The 23,750-nt window shown below is 42.1% G+C and overlaps 1 protein-coding gene across 1 annotated transcript in view; it reads right to left on the reverse strand.

Moving 5' to 3' along the window:
• The window catches only part of CUNH3orf52 (chromosome unknown C3orf52 homolog), a 34,190-nt gene that overhangs the window by 7,569 nt on the left and 2,871 nt on the right, over positions 1–23,750 (reverse strand). The window contains exons 2-3 of the mRNA XM_052739758.1: positions 19,369–19,498; positions 6,722–6,849 (exon numbers count right to left, since the gene is read on the reverse strand). Coding sequence (XP_052595718.1) covers positions 6,722–6,849; positions 19,369–19,498 — 258 coding nt within the window. The remainder of the gene's footprint in view (positions 1–6,721; positions 6,850–19,368; positions 19,499–23,750) is intronic.

Consider the following 23,750-nt stretch of genomic DNA (forward strand, 5'->3'; position numbering starts at 1 on the left):
GGAGTAAGGGTAGGTTGAGGCTGCAAAGGAAGGCCCATGAGATTGGGCAAATGAATCTTTAAGAGAGAGGGCGGGGAGACTAATACAACCCATGTGCTGTGAAAGAGGAAGAGGGAATTCCTAGGGCAGATGAGTATGGCAAGGATAGGGCCTAGGAGACAGGAGAGAGGAGCCGATGGGAGAAACAGACAAAACTGTGGGTGTATGAAAATACCATAAGGAAACCTGTTACTTGGTATGCAAATTAAAAAGGATAGAAATGCATTTAATACATCTAACATACTCAACATTGTGGCTTAGCCTGGTCTACTTTCAACATGCCCCCAAACACTTTTCTTTCATTAGCCTATAATTGGGCAGACCAATCTAACACAAGCCTGTTTTATAGTAAGGTGCTATACTCATGCAAATTGTCTAAATATTGTCATTAAAGCCAAAACCAGAAAGGCTGTATATGTGTGCTTTTACACCACCAAAAGTCTTGGAACTGTAAGTTAAGAATTGAGGACATTCTTTCTCCCTTCCAGGGTACTAACCATCATCCTGACATTGGTATCTAGCTTTTCTTCTATGTTTAGGAATCACTACTTCTTTATAGAATCATAACAACACGTGATTTATATTTTTATTCAAATAAAATGTATTCTATACAATATTCTAAGAGCTGCTTTTTTGTTTGTGTTTGTTTTTTGGTTTTTTTTCTTTAGATACATTTTCAATATCTTACTCAAGCTGGTCTCAAACTCCTGACTCAGTATCTTCCTGCCTCAGATTCCCAAGTAGCTAAGACCACAGATGTGTACCATTGTGAGCAATTTAAGATTTGCTTTTTTTTAACTGAAAATTACATTTGAGATTTATGCCTAAAAAACATCTCAGTGAAGGCCCTTCAGTCCATCTCCCACATAGACTGTGTTAAGTCATTACCCCAGCTCATCCATTTCCCCACTGATGACCATATGACTTCCTTCCATGTTGTCTCTGTCATAGACTGTGCTGATGCAATCATCCCCAGACATCTCTGTGCACCTCTTTATTCACGTGAGAATCTCCCTGAGGTATGCAGCCAGAAATGGAATTATTGGTCCAAAAGCAGTTGCATCTTCAACTCAACTCATTCTTGCTAAATGTCCCCCATTTTTCTCTCCTTCTTGCACTCATACTCATTCAGTTCCCCATATTCTTACTAGACTTAAAAACTTTTTCCAATCTGGGGAATGTAGGATCATGTCTCACATTGTATATACTGCCTTTCCTACTAGAGGGGGAGCACCTTTCCATGTGTTCAACTCTTTAGGACCTCTTACCTCTGAATCATCGGTTATTTTCTTTTCTAACTTTTTCCTATCTATTTGGAGTGGTTTGTTTTATTTTCAGACAGTAGTTGTTGGTATTATGTGACATCATCTTTTTCTGATCTTTAAAAATTATTTTTATTTCTCTGTGTATTTGTCTGCATATCTGTACATGTACTGCACATGTACTTGGTGCCTATGGTGGCAGGAGAAGGAATTGGATTCCCTGGAACTAGAATTACAGATTTTGTGTGTAAGCAGAATTTTCTGTCTTGCCAGCAACTCCCAAATACCCAGCAGCTGCTTCCCAAATTACCACACAGAGACTTCTATTAATTATAAATGTTTGGCCAGTAGCTCAGGCTTATTACTAATTAACTCTTACACTTAAATTAGCCCATAATTCTTATCTATGTTTAGCCATGTGAATACTGGGAACCAAACCTGTGTCCTCTGCAAAAGCAAAAAGTGCTCTTAATAGCTGAGCCATCTCCCTAGCCTGATTTTCTAGGCATTGATTAGTCCTTCCATCAAGTTTCAAAGATACAAACACTAACTGCTTTGTAAGGGAACATGTGGCTGATGGAATTTACACTATGTTCCTTCTACATTTACATTGGAAAGTTAAAACCTTTTTCTCCAACACGCTAGTTCTAGGATAAGTCAGGACTAGGATCTGGCACCACTCTCAGCATGGGAAGAGCTCTGGCATTAGTAACAGCTACATCAAAAGCAAGACTGGATCCACTCCTACCCAGCCAGCAGCCTCCACCCAGACACTGCTCTGGGCCTCTCACTTTACTGGTGGTTACCTTGAGATGAGCTAGCCATTCCCAGGTATACCAGAAAGGCTTGGTGAGCCATGAATTTATCAAATAGTAAGCACTGCAACATACAACACCTAGTAGAACCCTATGAAGGTGCACACCTTCCTTCCTACCTAATCTCAAGAAGGCTGCACAACCAAGCACTCCCACCTAACTCTATGGAAACTCAGTGATACCAGAGAAGATCAAGCAATGGAGGGACGCATCTTCCACTGAATTATGAAGAAATGGAAAAAACATAACGTAATAAGAGCTTTGCGACAGGGGGCAGGCGGGGAGAAAGAAGTCATCTCAGTTCTTGAGTTCCAGTATGAAGAAGATGGATGGTGGACAAGAGGGGACATTCAGGTTCTGGAAGGCAACTTTCACTGCTCAGCATGAAGGGAAGGTGGTGGCAGGTAGAGAATGCTGCAAAGAATGTTTGCCCAGCACTAAAAACACTGATAATAAATAATAACCATTTGCCTCCCTTCTTGTAGATTGTGCCAATCATTCTTTGTAAAAACTTACGTGTGTGAGTTTAATGTATTTGTGTGTGTGTGTGTGTGTGTGTGTGTGTGTGTGTGTGTGTGTGTGTGTGTGTGCACCTGTATGGAGCCCAGAAGTCCTCTTTCCCTGTTGCTCTCCACCTCACCTTTTGAGCTAGTCTCCCTCCCTGAATCCAGAGCTCATCAAGTAGGTGGCCAGCAAGCTCTAGGGAACTCCCAGTCTCCCATTCCCCACTCTCTCACCACACATGGGATTATAGGTTCAGGCATCCATGCCTGACTGCTTCACATGGGTTTTGGGGATCCAAACTCAGGTCTTCATGCTTCCACAGCCATTCTCCCCAACACCTACCATTATTCCCAACCTGCTCTTTGCCCACACTCCTTCCTAAGTCCATCCTAGGATCTAGAACTCTGTTTGCACATAGCAGACTCTTAGCAAAATGGTCAAAGCTAAAATTGCAAATTAAAAGATGGAATTCATGGCTGGTGCACAGTTAGTGCACACTCTAAGGGTCTTTTTGTTGTTGGATTTGAGACATATCAGCATTTCCTAAGAGATCTCTTGATAACTTCAGTAACACCCTTAATGGCAATGTTCAAAATCTCACTGATAATCTCTTTCACAGAGATTGCACTCTTGGCTTTAACTGACTCATTCCTCAGAATGACAGAAATGCTGCCTACTAAATAATCAAGGAGGGATGATTGCCCTGGCTGGCACTTCTCATTGCACACATAGCTATACTGGTATTACAAAAATTCAGTTATAAAAATTAACAAAAACACTACTTGGTGAGATAGAGATATCTCATGCTTTGATCTACTTGATTTTACATTGTGTTCATAGGACTCCTAGTCACAGAGCATATTCCAAGCTCCAGAATAACTGTCCACTTGATAGTTGTAATAGCAATGTTTATGGTGTACAATATCCTCTGAAAATTGTTTTTGTTCCTACAATCCTTCCTCCCCCTCCTCAGCGGAATTCCCGAGCTCTGCCTAATGCTTGACTATGAGTCTCTGCATCTGCTCCCATCAGTTGCCAGATGATGATGCTCTGATGACAATTGAGTTGGCATCAATCTATGAGTACAGCAGAAGGGATTGAAGACACCACAAGAACAGGGCTCATATGGGCTCACAGAGGCTGAAGTGACAAACATGGACCCTGTATGGGTCTGATCTAGGTCTTGTGCATACACCTTATAGTCGCATAGCTTAGTGTTCTTGTAGGACTTCCAACAATGGGAGTTGGGGTGTCTCTGACTCTTTAGCCTGTGCTTGGGACCCCTTTTCCTCTTGCTGTGGGTTGCCTCATCCAACCTTGATATGAGGGTTTGTGCCTAGTCTTATTGTATCTTGTTAGGCCATGTTCTGTGGATACCAATGGGAGGCCTGCTCTTTTTTTTTTTTTTTTTTTTTTTTAAGGAAAACAAAGGAAGAGTTGATCTGGGAGAGAGAGAAGGTTGGGGCAGGGACTGAGAGGAGTGGATGGAGGGGAACCTGCAGTTGGAATGTAATGTAAGAGAGAAGAATAAGGGTTTTTTTTTAAGTGTTTTTGTTTGGGCATTTTTACTTCTTCATTTAGTTTGGTTGGTTAGTTGGTTTGCTTTGGTTTTGGAGACAGGGTTTCACTCTGTAGGCTAGGTTGGGATGGAACTTTATTGTATAGCCCAAGTTGCAATCTTCCTGTCTCAACCTCCTAAGTACTGGAATTAGAGGCATTAGTCATTCTACCTACCTACTCAAAAGTTAAGTGTTTAATAATCTGTTGACATTAAGTGTGCTATCCTTGGCTAGAATAACATCAGAGAACTGTGTAAACATGAAGGCACCAGGAGCAAGGAATGATGGGTTGAGATTAGAATATCAGAATGGCAATAATTGAGGGTAGCTCCAATGCACTGTGTTTTCATTGCACTTTTACCAGAGTGGAAGATGAAAACTGAAAGATGAGAACTGTTAAATAAAAATTACAGGAGGGTAGCTTGAGAGAGTGGTTAGGGGTACTTCCTGCTCTTGTACAGGACCCAGCTTCCCAGCACCCATATCAGGTGACTCACAACCCATCTGTCTCCAGTTCTGGTGGATCTGACACCCTCTGGCCTCCATGGACACTGGCCATGTGATGCATATAAACTCACAAAGGCACACATACATACTCATAAATAAACTATTTGAAATCATTTAAAAAATATGGGAAGTCTTTGCTGTTGTTGTTTTTGTTACACTCCTGTACAGATCAAAGGTAAAACATCAAGACAAGGTCACAAAAGCTGGATTTCTGTCTTACCAGGCTGAAGCTAAGATGTGTATCCAACTGTCTGGGAAATCAGGATTGCAGTGACAGCCAGATTTCCCAAACAGGCCAGTTTCAACTTGTTTGATAATGAAGTTCCCCCAAGGCTTTATCTTTTCTTGTAAAAAAAAAAAAAACCCAATAACCTGAATCAATCTATGCTTCACAAACCAGTTATTTTTTGCCATTCCATCTCCCTGTCTCCACTTTACAAGGAAGCCATTTTGAATGATCTACCCACTCTTGTTTCATTATCCCTTTCTTCAAGCCTTTCTAGTTCTATAAAACCAAACTTTTGTGCTCAGACCACCAGAGGATTTATTCTTTTTATGGAGTAAGGTGTTCCACATGTCTAGGAGTGGAAGAAAGCCAATCAGTCACTGCATGGTGCATTACTGTAACTCACACTGGTGAGGTTAAAACAGGAGCCTGGAGACTAAGAAGACAGCATGGGCTGCATAGTGAGACCCTGCCTCAGAATATTCCTGGTTCTGGCGTGAACTCCCATCTTTGATAGCAAAGACTGACCCATGAAATCTGCAATCTGTCTGCAGAGCCTTCATCTTGCAGAAGACTCTCTACATTTCCTATCCCACAGATCATGCACCTAGCCTTCCAACCAGGAAGCTGGAGTTCTACTCTCCTTCTCCCCTTTCCAAACACTAACTTCCTCTCAGTAAAGATGTCTGTTAAATTGGAGCTCTTCCTTACCGCCCTCAAGGCTGCCCCAATTCCAACGGCCTTCATTTCTCAGATGCACTGCTGCATTACCTCAACACTAGTCTCTTCAAGTACTGTCCAATACCACACAGAAAGAAGAAAATGAAAATCTAACCACGTCAGTCTACAACTTAAAATCTTTGCATGGTCAACCCAAAAGTAGGGAGATTTCTGTGACCTGCTCCCTACTTTCCTATCTAGTTTAACCCCTGCGTGTCCTCAATACAGCATACTCAAGCTCAGTATACCACTGCACAGACTCCTGAAATGATACATATAGATACATATTGTGTTGTTCCATCTCCTGGTCCCCACTTTACAAGAATATATATAATGTTCATAATACAACTCACATAGTTTAGTTGTACCTCCTTTATGGATGTATGAGTATGAGGCACTGGGGAGATGACTCATTCAGTAAAGCATTTGCAGCATAAGCATGAGGATTTGAGTCCAATCTCCAGAACTCACATGAAAAGTCAAGCGTAATAGCACCTGCCTGTAATCACGGTGCTGGGCAGGCAGGGACAGCAGGATCCCTAGGGCACACTGGTCATCCAACCTAGTCAAACTGGATGCTCTCTGGGTCCCAGTGAAAAATGCTCTCTCAAAAAAATAATAATGAAGTGGAAAGCAATCGAAGAAAACACCTAATGTCAGCCTCTGGCCTCCACATATGCACATGTGCATGTACACACATAAATGGCATGTACACGTTTGCACACAAACACACACAGAATGCCAACAACACTGTGTGTTACTCAGCATTAGGACATCACTGTACTGTTTTTTAATTTTGATTGCTTCTCCTACTTGGACTTCCTCCTAAGAAAGGACTATGTGGCATTATCAAGTCACCAGTGAATACAGACCAGGTGAAATACAGGACTAGCATGTGTGAAGGATGCTGTCTTCTGGGATGCACACAGCTGGAGGCCAGGCCAGGCTCATTCCAGTTGCCAGCTTTGCCGCCTAAAGATGCATTTATAAGCATCTTCTGCTGTTCACTCTAGAGCTTTGCCGATTGCTCTAACAAAACTCATAATCCAATGTTCAGACCTCTGTAAACAATACATAAGGCATAATCACCCTTTTAGTGAGCGAGTGATGCAATTCCTCTTCATTAACACACTCCTCTGGAATCTTGAACACGATGAAGAAGGTTTTGTTTGATGATAATTCAGGTATTTCATTTTCATCTTCATCGATGTAAGTTACTAAAGAGATTCAGGGGGTAAAAATAAAGGTAAGGACATGCATAAAATAGTGAATTTAATAAAAACAGATGTGGTGTGCACACCTGTAATCTCAGAACACAGAGGCAGGGGAACCACTTCAAGTTCCAGGCCAGCTTGATCTACATAGCTAGCTCCAGGACACCCATGACTTCACGGTGAGACTGGATCTCAAAATACACAAAGCAAAGAAAAAAAAAGACATTCATTCTGTTGGCTTCTCTAACTAAACCTAACCTAACTATCCACACTCCTGGAAGCTAAAGCCTGGACACAGTCAGTAAGTATAAGCAGGAATACTTCCTTCAATCAGCAAAACAGAATAAAAGAGAGACGTTTGTCTTCATTGTGATCAATGTTTTGTTGGTTTTAAGGCAAAGAGGCCTCTGACACCACTGAATATAGGCCAGGAGAAGGACCAGGAGGAAAGAACTGGAAAACCGTGAACTTGTTTGCAACACTGAACCTGAAGGTTGTCTGGGTACTCAGGTGTCGGGACAAGCACCAGAAGACAGCATGGACACCTACAGGGAGTGACCGCAAGCAGCTTCCATGAACCAGCTTCCAGTTCAGTGCTGTCAAAGACCATGAAGAGAAAGTGACGCCATGGACAAGAATGGAGGTAAGACTAGAAAATGAGGATATGAGTTTATGTCTCCAAGCATTCCAAGAGACAGGGCATGGGCATGAAGTCATCACTCCAGCCTGTGTCCCACAGGAGAGGGATGAGTGCGTACTCTATTTGCAGAAGGGAAACCAAACTTCACTTGGAGCCCCAGGGCCTGCAGAGCAACTCCTAGGACAATGAGCTCTGTGTTGCTTGTGTTCTAATGACTAGAGCTAATTGATTTTTAAGCAGTTAGAGCTAGAGGAATGAAGGAACACCACACAAAGCCAGGAGCCAGGAGCCAGGAGCCAGAAGCTGGCACCGGCGTGCTTATGACTGCTTTCCTGGCTGGACTCCAGCCTCACAGGCTTGCTCCACACAGGGGGCCACCTCATCTGCCCTGTGAAAAGCGTGGGCTGCTGAGGAACAAGGTGCTCTCAGACTTCCCCCTCAAATTCTATGCATCATACGTAACCAGCTCTGCATCTTTTACTGGACTTCGAAAGGCCATCCTGAAATGATGTTTTCATCAGTGTTTGTGATAGAAACGCAGATAAAATTCAGGGTTGTACTGTCTCAAAAATCCAAGTGGAGAGCAATTGAAGATGACACCTGATAATCAACCTGTGACCTCTACATGTGCATGCACACACACAAATGAACATGTACAACAATCTTACCCAGCTGTGACCCCCGTGAACTACAATAACAACCAGTGTAGCAAAATATGCCCATGGATGCAATAGACACAAGAACGTTACAGGAATAACCAACTGCTCTCTAATTAGATTTAAGGTCCAGTCCACTAGAGAAAACTCATACCTGGTCTTGTAAAATCTGTCCAGGAGCCCATGATTAGGGAATCCATAGGCCACAGGAATAACCATACTGCTGTTATTCTGCTAAATGGACATAATAACAGCAAACTGCGGCTAAATTCCTATCTCTATATTCATAGATTAGTGACGAACTCAGACTTCATCAGAGAAGGTGGTGGTGAACATAGAAATTCAAACCTGATCAAAGGGCAGAGACTAGGTCTCGGCAGAGTGTTCAGCCATGGCTGGAACATCTACATCACTCTACCCACCACCAAAGCTCAGAGGCAATTGTGGAAGAAGGGTCAAAAAGATTGTAAGAACTCGGAATCAGGAAGACAAGAATTAAATGATGTCTTCTAGACATGAGGGACAGCTGCACTCATGAACTCATAGCAGCTGTGGTAGTCTGCAGAAGGCCCGCACGAGATCAGGCTGATCAACATCCTAACATGGAGGAAGGCGGGGCCCATGAGCCTCCACCTCCTAGGAGCTATTGGCAGTTAATGGCTTCTAGGGAAGGGAGAGACTTTTTTAATTTTTTATTGATTCTTTGTGGATTTCACATCACGCACCCCAATCCCATTCATCTCCCCCATCCCCTCATATCTGCCCTCTGCCCTTGTAACCTGCCCACCGAAAAATAAAATAAAATAAAATTTGAAAGAAAAAAATCTCGTCTTGGAGGCTGTAGTTTGTCATAGTGAGTCACACAGTTTACCCTTTAGTCCATACATCCTTACTTGCGAGCGTTCATTGGAATGAGTCATTGGTTTGGCTCAAGGCCTCTGGCTTCTGTTTTACTATCAATGCTAGGCCCTCACTTGGACTCCTTTTGAATATCCTGCTGTTGCCCTGTGTCATGGAGATCCTGCAGCTTTGGACTGCAGGAGCAGCCCCTTCACGTGCTCCAGTAGATCATAGATGGGGTGCACATTAGGGTGATCCATCTCATAGCCCTGGTTCTGGGCCTAGGTGGTAGCTGGGTTGGTCAGCCTGCCAGCACTCCCTTATCCTCCCCATGAGGCTAAGCTCTCCAGCACTGCCTGGCTAGCTCACCCAATGTTGCAGGCAACAAGGGGTGGGGCCAGTTCTCCTGCTCACACTCTCAGAGCTGGCTCACCTGCACCCACACACACCACCAGGGTCAGCTCTATATGCTGCCCAGGTGAGGTACAGCTCCCACTCTCCTGAGTTCTGCAGCTGGGGAGGGGCAGGACCAGCATAGCTCAACCATGCTTCAGGAGATGATCCTACTCCTAGTCTGCACAAATTAGATTGGTAGATTATTAAAACAAAAACAAAAAACAAAAAAACAAGGACATGAAGTTGGGAAGGGGTAAAGAGACAGGGGTGGGTCTAGGAGGAGTTAGGAGGAAGAGTAGGGGTGAATATGATCAAAATGTATTGTATGAAATTGATAGAAATATTAAAATTTAAAAAACCTATCACTAACTCCCGAACTTCTGTTCACTAACCCACCCAAACAGGGAATGTCTTTTCTGACTTCAGTAATCATAGATTACTTTTGCTTATTTTGAACTTTAAATAAACAGAACTCTCCTAGAAAAGAAAACAAACAAAAAAGCCGAGTATGATGGTATGTACTTCTAATTTCCATTCTGGGAGGGGACAGGCAGAGCGGCAGGGCTCATTGGGCACCCAGGCTAGCTTACTTGGTGAGTTCAAGGCCACCATTAAACATCATCTGGAAAACAAGATGGATGGCCCCGGAGGAATAACATTCAAAGTTATCCTCCGGTTTCCATACACGAACACACACACACAGACACACACACACACACACACACACACACACACACACACACACACACACACACAGACACACACACACACAGACACACACACACACAGACACACACACACACATACACACACACACAGACACACACACACACACACACACACACACACACACACACACACACACACACGGTAAGAATTCTGATACTTGCCAGTTGGCAGTGGCTCACACCTTTAATCCCAGTACTCAGGAGGCAGAAGTAGGAGGGTCTCTGTGAGTTCCAGGCCTTCCTAGGCTACTCAGAGAAACCCTGTCTTGAAAAACCAGAAGGGGGAGGAGGAGGAGGAGGAGGAGGGAAAGGGGGAGGGGCAGGGAGAAGGGAGGGGAGGGGGAGGAGGAGGAGGAATTTTGACACTTATTCCCAAGGATATAGTACTATGAGGAATTGGGGGCAAAGAATACTCCCTAAAGAGTTAGCACAGTTGGCCTGAGATTGCCAGCCTTGGAAAGGCCTGCTCAGGGTGACTTCTGGCTAGCAACTGGAGCTTGGATTTGAAAAAGATTCCCATCAGCCCCTGACTTATAAGGGTGACCCACTGTGCCTCATCTACTTGGATAAACAAGATGGTTGGTCAACATTTCCTTTCCTTCTGAGAGTCTGTAAATGTGGTATACTCAAGACAGAGGCTGTGTAACCAACACCCAATGAAAACCTTGGCACAAAATGTCTAGCAGGCATTCAGAAGAGCTTTTGCACATGGCTAGTCACAACTTACTGCTGTAAAACTTGAATCCTAAGTACCTACACTGGGAAAGTACTCAAAAACCTGATCCCAAATTCCTGTGGATTCTGTTATAATAAGAAATTCCTTTATTTAATGGCTACTCATAATTTTAAATATTCCGTGAAGACTGCATGCAGTCCTAAAAATTCACTGACTCATTTTAGGGAATCCCATACAGAGGGTTAGCCCTGAATTCTTATTTGCTGTAAATCATTGGATATTTTTTTGTCTGACCCTAAAAAGTATGCCATCTTATCCAAAAATTTGAAAACTACAAAAAATTATAATCCAACCAAAAAAATAGTACTCTTCATAATTGTTTGTTATGGTTCAGAACTTAGGTGCTCTCCCAAAGGCTCATGTGTTGATAGTTTGTCTCCCTGCGTAAGGTGCTATTGGGAGTCTATAGAATCTTTAGGTGGTGAAGAGCAGTGCAAAGAAGTTACGTCACTGAGGACACGCCCTTGAAGGCAATACCCAAGACCCTACCCCTGCCCCACCCCCGCCCCCAGCCCTGCCTGACCACCAGGGAATAAGCAGCTTTGCCCCACCATGCACTCCCCCATATGATGCTACGCTTTCCCACTCAAAACGACAGAGTCAAGTGGCCCCATGGGGTGGGACCATAAGTCAAAATCAACCTTCCTTCCTTTTGGGTTGTTTATCACAGATACTTACTTGGTAGTGGCAAAGGAAAACTGACTAATAAGTCCTTTCATTAAATGCTTCTTCCCTCCCCACCTCCTTTATTTTACTTTTCCTTTATCTGTCTATCTATCTATCTAATTTCTCTAATCTATCTAATATACATATACATACAATAATATACATATTATACTATATAATATATATTATATATAATATATGTATGTATACATTAGTGCTGGAGATTGGAATCAGGTCCTCACATACATCATATGTTGGAAGCCTTACCAAGTAGATGATTTTTTTTTCAAGACAGGATTTCTCTGTGTAGTTTTGGTGCCTGTCCTGGATCTCACTCTATAGACCAGGCTGGCCTCGAACTCACAGAGATCCGCCTGGCTCTGCCTCCCAAGTATTGGGATTAAAGGCATGTGCCACCACTACCAGGCTGTATCCCATTTTTTGTTGTTACTGCTGTATGTCTTGATCCTTTCATCATTATTTCAATGTTAAAGTCATTGCTCATACATGTGAAATTCATTTTTTAAAAAGCCTTCATGTTTATGATTGGGTCATTTCTCAACTCTTAGGCTACAATCAAGTGCATAATGTTCATCAGAGACTCGTCCTCTTTGATCACATGACATTCAGGATTTCAGGTTTCTACTTCTGAGAGTGATGCTGCAACAGATGTCTGTGAGCTCTCTACTCACCACATAGTCTTCTCTCAATGACTCAGAAAGGAACAGGGATGCTGCAAGATGTGTTAGAGATTCCAATAACTAAGTATTAATAACTAATAACTAAGTCAATTCCAATAACTCAAGATGTTGCAAAGAGAGAGCAAGTTCAAAATGAGGTCTCTAGTACCATCTATGATGACGTGTGTTTAGCTTGTAGCCTAGAAATAATTCAATCTCTACGGAGACATGGCTTTTAATTGTGTTCATTAAAACAAAAATAATAACAGACTTGGCCAGTCAGAATGGTTTTTATGCAACTAATAACAGTTGATACAAGCAATGCTTTCCATGGAGAGGATATGAAATGGATTTTTTAAAGAAATCACAGACACGTTCCCAGTATGTAGGAGGAACCTGATGATAGATCTTCAGCTGGACTGTGAGACCTGAAGCTGGAGAGGGAGCTATTAAACGCTTGATGATGTCAGGAGGTTAATAAAGCACTGCTAGGAGTCTCTCGAGAAGAAGGTAGAGGATGTGTTTGAACTACAACTCATACTTTGGATCAGTTGGAACCAGAAGAGGCTGGAGGCATCAAGGCTCCTGGGTACAATACTGGGAAACTTGTTTTCCCTGTCAGTGGAGGAAAGAAGGAAGGAGGGAGGGAAAGAGGGGCAGAGAACAGAGCTGGTGTACAGTTAACCAGACTTAGTTTTGACACCAGGCTAGCTCCTTATTAGCCATGTGATCTCGAGGAGGTCACCTAAATCTTTGAAGCTAGCCCATCAACAGAAATATTAGCACCAATGTTGCAAGTGAAGGTAAAGATGAAAAGGATGCAAATAAATTATACAGCACAGACTTGCACAGGGCCGGGGACAGTCACTATTAAGGAATGACTGGAAAGATTTAGTTACTACCTAGAGAAAAGAGAGAAGAAATCAAAGTGGTTCTATGGTCTCAAGCCTGTCCAAGAAAAAGAACAGCTCTTCAGTAATCACTACATACAAACAGCCTGCTACCATTTTATAGGTTTTATCTCACATCATTACCGTGAGTTCAATGTCATGTTTTCATCTTAAAAGGCTTAAAGAAAATGTTTTTTTTTTTCAGGCCAATAAGTTAATATGTATTAGGGTCAAGGTACATTAATAGACTCAGAAATCATTTTTATTTTACCAGTAAGCCAAGAGGACTGAGGCAGAATACAAATGCATTCTAGTTTCACATATATAATGATGGAAATGGTAATAGTTTGCTCTAAGTGGAGAAATCTTATAAAGACTGTCTCTAAAACTCAGTAGCCTGTGTAGTTGTAAATCAAATTTCTCTCCTACAGGATAGGCTGCTGCCCAACGTATCAATGAGCTTTCCAAGGGAGGAAAATTAAGACTATGAAAGGTGAGAGAGTTAAAGGAAAGCCTCATGGACCACAGGGCAGACGTTAAAAGCAAGGGTAACAGAAACAGCCCACCTCCAATCAAGTGGCACAGCCTAGAATCTCAGTTTTCAGAAGGCTGAGGCAAAGGACCATGTGTCTGGGCAACTTGATAAGACCCTGTCTCAGAATTAAAAGGTAACAAGCTGGCTGTGGTGGTACACACCTTTAGTCCTAACACTTGGGAGGCAGAGGCAAGCAGATCTCTGAGTTTGAAACCAGCCTGGTCTGCATAGTGAGCTCCAGGCCAGCAAGAGGAACAGATCCTGTATTAGAGAGAGACAGATAGAGAGAGAAACAGAGACAGAAAGACAGACAGAGACAAACAGAGAACTAAGAGGGCTTGGAGATGTAGCTCTGTGGTGGAACATTTACCCAATGTATATGGCTGTACATTCTCTAGTGCATATGTGTGTGTCTGCACATATGTACATTTGGTCATGGAGTTCTGTAGACTCAGGGAGTATACAATGTTAACTGACAGAGATGACAGCTACAAATAGGAACAAAGGAGGACAAAGGTCAGACTTCACAATCAAATAATTGCTAGTCACCTTGGTAAGATAAAACTGTGGTCAATAGACGCAAGAGGTTTAGAAGTATTCAGAGAGCAAGATCCAAATGCAGACCCACCTCTTAGTTCTCCAGTAGAAGAAGAGAGAGAAAGCAACCCCTCCATGACATGGCAAGTCCCATGAAGGAGAGATGAGGTTACCATACTTAGAAGAACCTTTGGATGCATATGATGTTTTGTAGGGAACACGAGAACTGAGTCTTGGGAAGGTGGAAAATCACCAAAGATTTGGTGGAAAACCTGACAGGCAAAAATGTGAAGTAACTTTAAGAAAGTGGATCTAGGGAATAGCAATTAAGTTCCTGCCCTGAAGGACCTTGGTAGGTTACAGCTGTTCATTGTATCTGCCAAGGATTTCCCCATGAGTCACCCAAACCATAAAGTATCTCCCCGTGAAAACAGTGTGCCAGGTTCATGTGACACGGAAAGATGAAAGTCCCATCCTCTACTGAAGAGCGGAGTCATCCACTCAATGCTGCTTCACTTAGAAAGTCCCTGCTTCAAGCATGTCCCCATGTTCCTTCCTACAACAGGCACCATGAACTAAGAGGATGGAAGGGTCAGCTGCGATGCTGGGGGAGGTCATGTGGGGGTCACTCAGAGTGCTCTAACTTTACAGCATGTCCAAGCATTCACCTGTTTGTCACAAGGCACATCTCTCTGTGGTATTACTCTGTTCTAACCAAGGTACCTGAGTAAAAGGAAACACTTGAAGGTGCCTGATTGGCTCTCCAAATTATCTACAACGAAAATGACTGAGAGGGAAAGAGGAAGATGCCCTGCCTGCGCAACGTGGTGTGGTGGTTTGAATGAGAATGGGCCCCATAGGCTTATATATGTGCATGCTTAGCACCCAGTTGATGAACTATTTGGAAGGAGTAAGAGGTGTGGTCTTTTGGAATGGGTGTGGTCTTGGAGGGGGTGTGTCAGTGGGGGTGGGATTTGAGTTTTCAAAAGCCCCTGCCAGTCTCCAGTCTCTCTCCATCTCTGTCTCTCTCTCTCTGTCTCTCTGCCAGCAGATCAGGATATAGCTTTCAACTACTCCTCCAGCAACATGCCAGCCTGTATGTGCCATGATCCCCAACATGATGATAATGGACTAAATCTTGAAGCTGTAAGCAGCCCCCAATTAAGTGCTTTCTCTTGTAAGAGTTGCCTTGGTCATGGTGTCTCTTCACAGCAATAGAACAGTGCTTAAGATACCCCCTTTACCCTTCACACCAAAAATTATATAGTTTTTCAAGAAGGAGGAAATTGTCCATTAATAGAATTCTCTGCAGAGCTGGAACAAAATCAGTTCTCCAAATTCAGTAAGTTTCACTAGACTCCACCCATAAAATTGTCAATTAAAAAAAAATGTCAATGTCAACTGAATCTCGTGGGGTGATGGCCTCTCGGCCCTATTGTGTACACAGTCGGTACACCAAGCGTCAAGGTGAGTCGCGACAGTAAATGATGGTAAATTACCTGTCACTTAGGTACACAGCCGAGCAGAGGAGGAGGTGAGCCCACCCCACATGTTAGACAATCACAAATGTTCAGTCTTTAGAGGACTAAGAGCAAAACTAAGACCAACCATCTTGCCTTAAATACCACTACATACAGGCCAGCTGCATCTTAACAATGGCAGTTACAACCTACTCACGGACACCTTGCCGTGGGTCCCTTATTGCTCAGCTTAGTTACCTTTGTTGTGCAGGATGCACTCACTTGTCTTGTTCTGAATCTATTTCCAGTCCATAGTTAGTTCCTGCTCAATGCCCAGCTTGTCAGGAAACTAAAGAGCCTTAAGATCAGAGGTTCGGAGATTTGAGAGAGGAAAGATGGGAGGGGAGTGGGCAATATGGATCCGGAGGAACATTTTTGTCTCAGTAAATCTTGACCCCTGGTTCTCCCAACACCACCTATTTCCCAAACAGTACCTTAAGTTCTGCAAATATGTGATTCATATCAGTGGGCTTGGCAGTTGGGCAGGGCTGATGATTGCCGTCTGTCATCCCAGAACTACTAGCAGAGACGCTCTAGGCGTGGCCAGCACGATCACCCAGGGCAGCCTGCTGGCTTGCTCTTTTTTAATCGATTGTGGTCTACATTACTCCACTCAGATTCTTCCCTGAATTTTTAGTGATGTAACAAAATGATGTCAAAATGATCGTAAGACCTTCGAGGAAAGCTGCTGTCTTGAAACAATAATCTCAAATTATTTTAAAATGAAAATCAGAGAAAGGAAGAAAGTATTACAAACTATTAATGGTATACGTTACTCTGTTCATTGGGGTTGCTACTGCACCAAAAGTAAAAAAAAAAAAAAAACCAAAAAAGTGTTTTTGGCTTATGCCTTCACATCACTGTTCGTCATTGAAGGAAGTCAAGACAGGAACTGGGGCAGGAACCTGGAGACAGGAGCAGAGGCCATGGAGGAGTGCTGCTTACTGGCTTGCTCCTCATGTCATGCTCAGCCTGCTTTCTTCTGGGCCCTCTCACATCAATTTCTAATTAAGAAAATGTGCTGCAAGCTTGTGTACAGCCTCATCTTATGGAGGCATTTTTTTTCAAACTGAGGCTCGCTCCTCTCCAGTGACTCTTGCTTGGGTCAAGTGGACATAAAACTAGCTGGCACATTAACTGAACATGTACTATTTCAAAATTAAAGTTATTTAATTAGTTTCCATTTCTTTAGTCTTTCGTGATTCTCCCTGCAAGCCCTAGAGCCCGACAGGCAAGATTCCAAATACAATAATTCCTTCCCAGGGAGGAAAAAAGTTATTTTGTAGATTTCTCTTATAACATTGACATATGTTAAAATGCAAATTTGCAATCATATTAAAGTTATTTTTGGAATTTTACCGTATGGCTTTTCACATCTCCTGAAAAAAAAATCATTCAAGGTAACTGAATAGCTCTCTGCAGATAGCTTTTTGTGGTTAAAATCCAGTGATCTCTAGAGACGAGATAGACATCCAGTCTTGTGTTTCAAGTCCTGAATATTAAACCACCTGCTTTATGATTAGCTCTTTGGCTGCTACCAGGCAAATCAGCCAGCTTTCAGGATTGCACCAGGGACTTGAGACGGGAGGAGACTCTGTGACTCAACTTTGGTTTCAGCATCCACCTGTGGCAGCTGATGTGAAGACAGTGTCAATGATCATAACAAAGCCATTGTCCTCAGTGTGGTGGAGGAGGTTCAACATACCTCAGAGATGCTCCCTACTTAAAACAAGCTCACAGCCTCAAGGAATTACCCATTCCACCCAAACAACATCAACTAAGTAGACAGGCTGCTTATCTGAGATTCAAGGCTGTGAAAAGTTCCCAGGGACTATCACACTTGAAGGAAGGAACAGGCAAATTGGCTTTCTGAAAAAGAAGAAGTGCCCAAGAATCCCTCCAGAGAGACTCAGAGTTCCCTGTCCTTGTGACATTCTGTGACTGTTTGCTCCTGAGAACCTAACTCAGACCTCTTGGAGGTCACACCACCTTAGGAGAACCCCACCTCTGGATGAACACCCCTCCCCCCAACCACGGCCATGCACCAGTAAAACAATAATTTTTCCCTCAATTTTGATGTAAAAACTCTTTATGCATCTTAAAACTTTGAAAAATGCAGAACATAATTCTTAAAATAGTAGCAACCTAAAAGACCTTTTAAATGCTATAGAAGACTATATACACTGTAATCACCATATAGAAGACTATATACCATATGTGTGTGTGTGTGTGTGTGTGTATATATATATATATATATATATATTTCATAAAAATTTTAATGACCTGGTAAAATTATCTCAATATAACATTAGAATCACAAAGATGGGCTAGAATATAAAAATCTGATCTCAAGCTAAAAATGCAAATAAGAAAAAAAGAAGAAGAACATGATAAACTATTAATAATATGGAAGGAGATGACTAAAACTGTATTGCTTCTAATTCAAAACACGCAGCCATAAAGTGAGATAATATATATAAAGTATATTGTTAGTATCATGCAAATGCTTGTTTCACAGACATATTCAATACAAATGAAATCATTATTTCTAAAATAAGTTAAAATAGTGACAGCTTATTCAATAAGTGGTTCTCAACCTTCCTAAAGCTGCAGCCCTTTAATCCAGTTTCTCATGTTGTGATGAGCCTCAACCATAAAATTATTTTGTTGCTACTTCATAACTGTGATTTTGCTACTGTTATGAATCATAATGTAGCTATCTGATATACAGGATATCTGATATGCAACCTCCAGAGGGGCCATAATCCACAGGTTAAAAACCACTGCCTTATTGCCACATACCTCAGTAAAGTTTTTTTTTTTTAACTCTCTCAAATATATTACTTATTATTTTATCATTTAGTACCAAATATACTAAATAATTTTCCTTAAACAAATGGTAAGAAAATTCAAAGAGGCAGATATTAAAATGTAATAAAACGTAGATTAGTGTTCAAGTTCAAATTTGAAGCAGCAGAAAGATGGCCGAGAGATAGAGTGCTTCGGGTTCTTTTGAGGACACATGTTCAGTTCTCAGCACCCACACAGGGCAGCTCACAGCTTGTCTCTACAGTTCCAAAGCTCCAGTGCCCTCTTCTGGACTACTGCAGCACCTGCACTCATGTGCACATATGGACATATCACACACACACACACACACACACACACACACACATCTAGATACAGAATTTTAAAGTAATAAATATTATATATTTTTTTAATTTAAGGAACTTATTTGGAAACCAATGAGAAAATTTTAAAGAAAAATAATAGTCTTCATACTTCTTCCATTTTAAAACAAGCAACAGAGAGAGAGAGAGAGAGAGAGAGAGAGAGAGAGAGAGAGAGAGAGAGAGAGAGATTTGTGTATCTCTCACACTCACACAACATATTTCAAGCCAGTTTCATTCTATTTGATTTTAGTTTGTTTGTTTGTTTGAGACAAGGTCTCACTTTGTACCCCCTGGTTGGCCTCAAGCTCACAATATAGGCCAAGATGGTCTTTAACTAGAGATGCCTTCTCAGCCTCTCAAGGACTAGGATTACAGGTGTAAATCATCATGACCAGCTGCCCAAGCCTTATTTCAACTCATGTTACAAATAGTAAAATAGCAGTGAGTACATGTTCCATTTCAGTGGAAGCCACAAGCATTCAATAAGGTCTTCAAATGTGTCAACATAGCTAATGGAATCCTTACCTCCTACAAGGCATAAACTTATAATGATCACTATAGCGAAACACACGAAAATGGTGACAATGACCATCCACAGTTTACATCTTCCAACCACGATCTTGTTACAGGGACTCCAGGGACTTTCCTTGTCCGTCTAGAAAACAAAGGGAAGTTGTGAGGTATTCATTGGGTTTCAACAAATAGTCTCAAAGTCCTACTAGAGACTGATGCAGAATTAAGGTCTCAAGGGGATACAATACACTAAATCAAACTTACAACAGGGCAGAATGGAACCTCAAGAGGAAGTTAGCCAAAGGCCCTTTAGGAGTTTTGAAGTGGAGACAGGAGGCAGGATTTTTATTATTAGAATTTTAAAAACTTGTATTTCTTTTATTTCATTTTCTTCCTTTTTATTTTATTTTATTTTATTTTACTTTGAGACAAGATTTCTCTGTGTGATAGCCCTGGCTGTCCTGGAACTCAGTTTGTAGACCAGACTGGCCTCAAACTCACAGAACTCCACTTACCTCTGCCTCCCAAAGTGCTGAGATTAAAGGTGTGAATTACCACTGCCTGGCTTGTATTTATTTCTAACTCACGTGAAAACTGTATATATTTATGGAGTTCACTGAGATATTTCCAAACCCATGTGTCAGGTATAGTGGTAGACACATCATCTCCAATGTTTATTATTTTTAGTTGCTTTTAAATGTACAATTCATTGTCAACCGTCATTTCTCTACTGTGCTACAGAGCATTGTGAGGCGTTCCCCTGTCTGACTGTACCTCTGTACATATTGACCACCTGCTGCCCATCCCTCTGTTTTCTATTCCCTTCCCTGGCTGTGATAACGATGCTTCTGCTCTCTGCTTTTGCAAGATCAACATTTTAAACTTCAGCATATAAGTGAGAACTTGATCTTTGTCATTGTACATGGAAGGCAGGGTTTTTGAAGGTATTAAAAAAACCAGGAACCAGCATTTGCTGATTCGTAACAGAATTCGCTGACAGAATAATCTAAGGATTGGGATGTAGTGTCATAAAGAGTCATGAAATTGAAATTAGAGAGTGAAAAGCTAGAGCCTACTGCAAAGCATGTGTGTGTTAGCTTTCCCTTGCTATAACAAAATACTTGAGAAAACCAACTCAAAGATTTATTTGGACTATGGTGTAATAGGTAGTTTTCATGGTTTGGGTCCATGGTCAGCTAACTCCATGGCAAAACACCACAGCATTGGGAGTGTGAGACCATTCACCTCATAATCAGAAAGCAAAGAGAAAATGTCGAAGGAGTGGTGCTGTGGGATGTTCTGTATGGCAAATGTGTTGCTAATTAGTCAATAAATAAAACACTGATTGGCCATTGGCTAGGCAGGAAGTGTAGGCGGGACAAGGAGGAGAATAAAGCTGGGAAGTGGAAGGCTGAGTCAGAGAGACACTGCCAGCCGCCACGATGACAAACAGCATGTGAAGATGCCGGTAAGCCACGAGCCATGTGGCAATGTATAGATTAATGGAAATGGATTAATTTAAGCTGTAAGAACAGTTAGCAAGAAGCCTGCCACGGCCATACAGTTTGTAACCAATATAAGTCTCTGTGTTTACTTGGTCGGGTCTGAGTGGCTGTGGGACTAGCAGGTGAGAGAGATTTGCCCTGACTGTGGGCCAGGCAGGAAAACTCTAGCAACAGAGTGGGGCACAAATCAGAGCCTTCCAGGACATACCCCTTTCTCCAAGTAGGCTCTACCTCCTAAAGTATCCAGTATTTTCCAATCCCGCCATCAAATTATGAATTTAGCAACATAAGTGGAGTCAAAGCCCTCAGGATTCAATTACCTTCGAAAGCCCCATTGTTGTACATTGCGGCATTTGGAAACCAAACCTTCAACACATGAACCTTGAGTAACTGCTCAGGTCCAACAACTCAGGGTTTTATTGCTGCTAAGGTTAGTTGGATCTAATTTGGTGTGTACCAGTGATCTGTTGAAAGGCCCCAGGCAGGTTCTTTCACAAGGTGCTTGCAAACTCCACCTTGCATTCGATGATTGCATTAGACAGCTGTGGAATTTTCAAGGCTTTTCTCCGAACACTCTACAAGAGATCCACCACCTCCCCAGGTAAACTACCAAATATGTGACATTAATACAGGATCGGGACATGTTGGCATTTGATCAAAACACACCTTTCATCCAAAACACAAAAGAGTCAGTTGATTCCTGTTCAAGACTGAATGACGCACAGCAATAGGGCTAATTTGTTAGCTCAAATAAGCCTTGGTTACCACAGAACACTCAATTTACTCATTTATTGTTAATACAATGATGATGTCATCACTTAAGATGTCTCTGGGCTGCTGAGTCAGGGCCTCCAGTCTCACCTTATCACCTACAATTTTTTTTTGTAAATTTTGCCCAAGGGTATTAACCTGTGATAACAGTAGGCAAAATGGAGTTCCATGGCTTATATTCCTTTCCCCCTACATTCCAAATCCAGATTAAGAAAGGGAGAAAAATTCCTTACATACTCTCCTAGCTTGACTTTTCCAAACAGGAAGACACCTACACTGATGGGATGCTGTGATCTCAGTACTATTCCCCGCCCATCATCCATTCACCCATTCACCTGAGATTTCCTCAGCAGCTAGATCTGCCACTCTGGTCCTCATGTGTCATTTAAAAATAAATATATTACCTAACTGTATATATTTATTAGTAATACATAATTTGTAGTTGAGGCAACTGTAAGTGAAATGGTATAAATCATGTCATATGTATTTATCTATGCATGATAGTATCAATTAGCAGGGGCCAGCAAGATGGTACAGCAGGTAAAGGTCCTTGCAGCCAAGCCTGACACCCTGAATTTGATCCCTGGGTCACACATGGTTGCTGTGGAAAATCCTTTTGTAACTGTGAAGATTCGTCACTGTGATTGGTTTAGTAAACAAGCTGACTGGCCAATAGCTGAACAGGAAAAAGTTAGGCAGGAAAGCCAAACTGAGAACGATGGGATGAAGAAGGGCAGAGTCAGAGGAGATGCCAGCCAGCCGCAGAGGAAGCAGGATGTATAAAAAATGAGGTAACAAGCCATGAGTCATGTGGCAAAGCATAGATAAGAAATATGGGTTAATTTAAGTATAAAAGTTAGCTAGTAACAAACCCGAGCTATCAGCCAATTATTTATAAATAATATCAAGCCTCTGTGTGGTAATTTGGGAAGCAGCTGCTGGGTATTTGGGAGCAGGTGGTCAGGACAGGAAAACATCTCTCTACACATGTTAGAAGGAAAAAAAAATTGACTCCAGAAAGTCATCCTCTGATTTCCATATGTGCACCATGGCACATATACACACACATACGCACAGAGGAAATAAATGTAGTATTTTCTTAAAATTGATTAACAGCATAGATCTGAGGCCTTGCAGCTCTGAGGCCAAATGTTAGGGGGCTCCACTGAGTGAACCTGAGCAGTTTGGTTGCATCTCTGAGCCTAAGTTTCTTCACTCAGCTCTTTCATCTGTGAAACCAGAAAACTAGTACTCTCCCTGCTCTGGTTTCATTTCTGTCGCTGTGATAAACACCCTGAGCAAAAACAACTTAGGAGAAGACAGAATGGGCTTGTTTGGTTTACCCTTCCAGGCCACAGGCCATCACTGAGGGAAGCCAGGACAGGCGCTCAAGCAAGAACTTGAAGCAGAATCCATGGAAGAATGCTGTTGGCTGGCTCCCACACCGGCTCATGATTAATCAGTTTTCTTACAGCCCAGGGCTACCTCCCTAGGAATGGTATCCCCCACAGTGGCCTGGACCCTCCTGTACCCGTTGATAATCAAGACAATCCCTCACAAACATATCACATACCAACCCGATACAATTACTCAGTCGAGACTCTCTTGTCAGGTGATTCTAGGCTGTCTCAAGATGATGGTTTATGCTAACAAGCACATCTCCTTCTAAGCTGATAATAATTAACTACATTTATGTGTCACGATATTTCACATAAGATAGGCACAAAATGTAGAGCATGGAAAGTATATGGACTTAAACAAGCATCAAAGTCAGAACTAGTATCACACAACTGAAGACCCTGACACAAAAACCTTAAGCATCTAAAACCTGTGCTTATGCAAGACAGTCCTTACTGAACCCCAATAACTGATCTTTCATGTTGAAGTGCATTTTCACCTGTTCTATAGAATCAGGATGATTAGCACACTAGGGGAAAGTTTTGAGGTTTTTTTTGTCCATTCTCTCCTAATAAAAATGTCACCATTCAAGTATTTCTAGAAGGCCCTTCGGGTTCTCATGGATCCCTTCACCCTCACTCCATTCCACCGGTCACTGAAACTTTACTATTTAGTGACGTACAAGGCTATATTACCAGGAAGTCTGGCATATCTGTGTAC

This window comes from Peromyscus californicus, unplaced genomic scaffold (assembly GCF_007827085.1).
Source record: "Peromyscus californicus insignis strain IS unplaced genomic scaffold, ASM782708v3 Scaffold_16__1_contigs__length_79575227, whole genome shotgun sequence".
In the NCBI taxonomy this organism is placed as follows: Eukaryota; Metazoa; Chordata; class Mammalia; order Rodentia; family Cricetidae; genus Peromyscus; species Peromyscus californicus.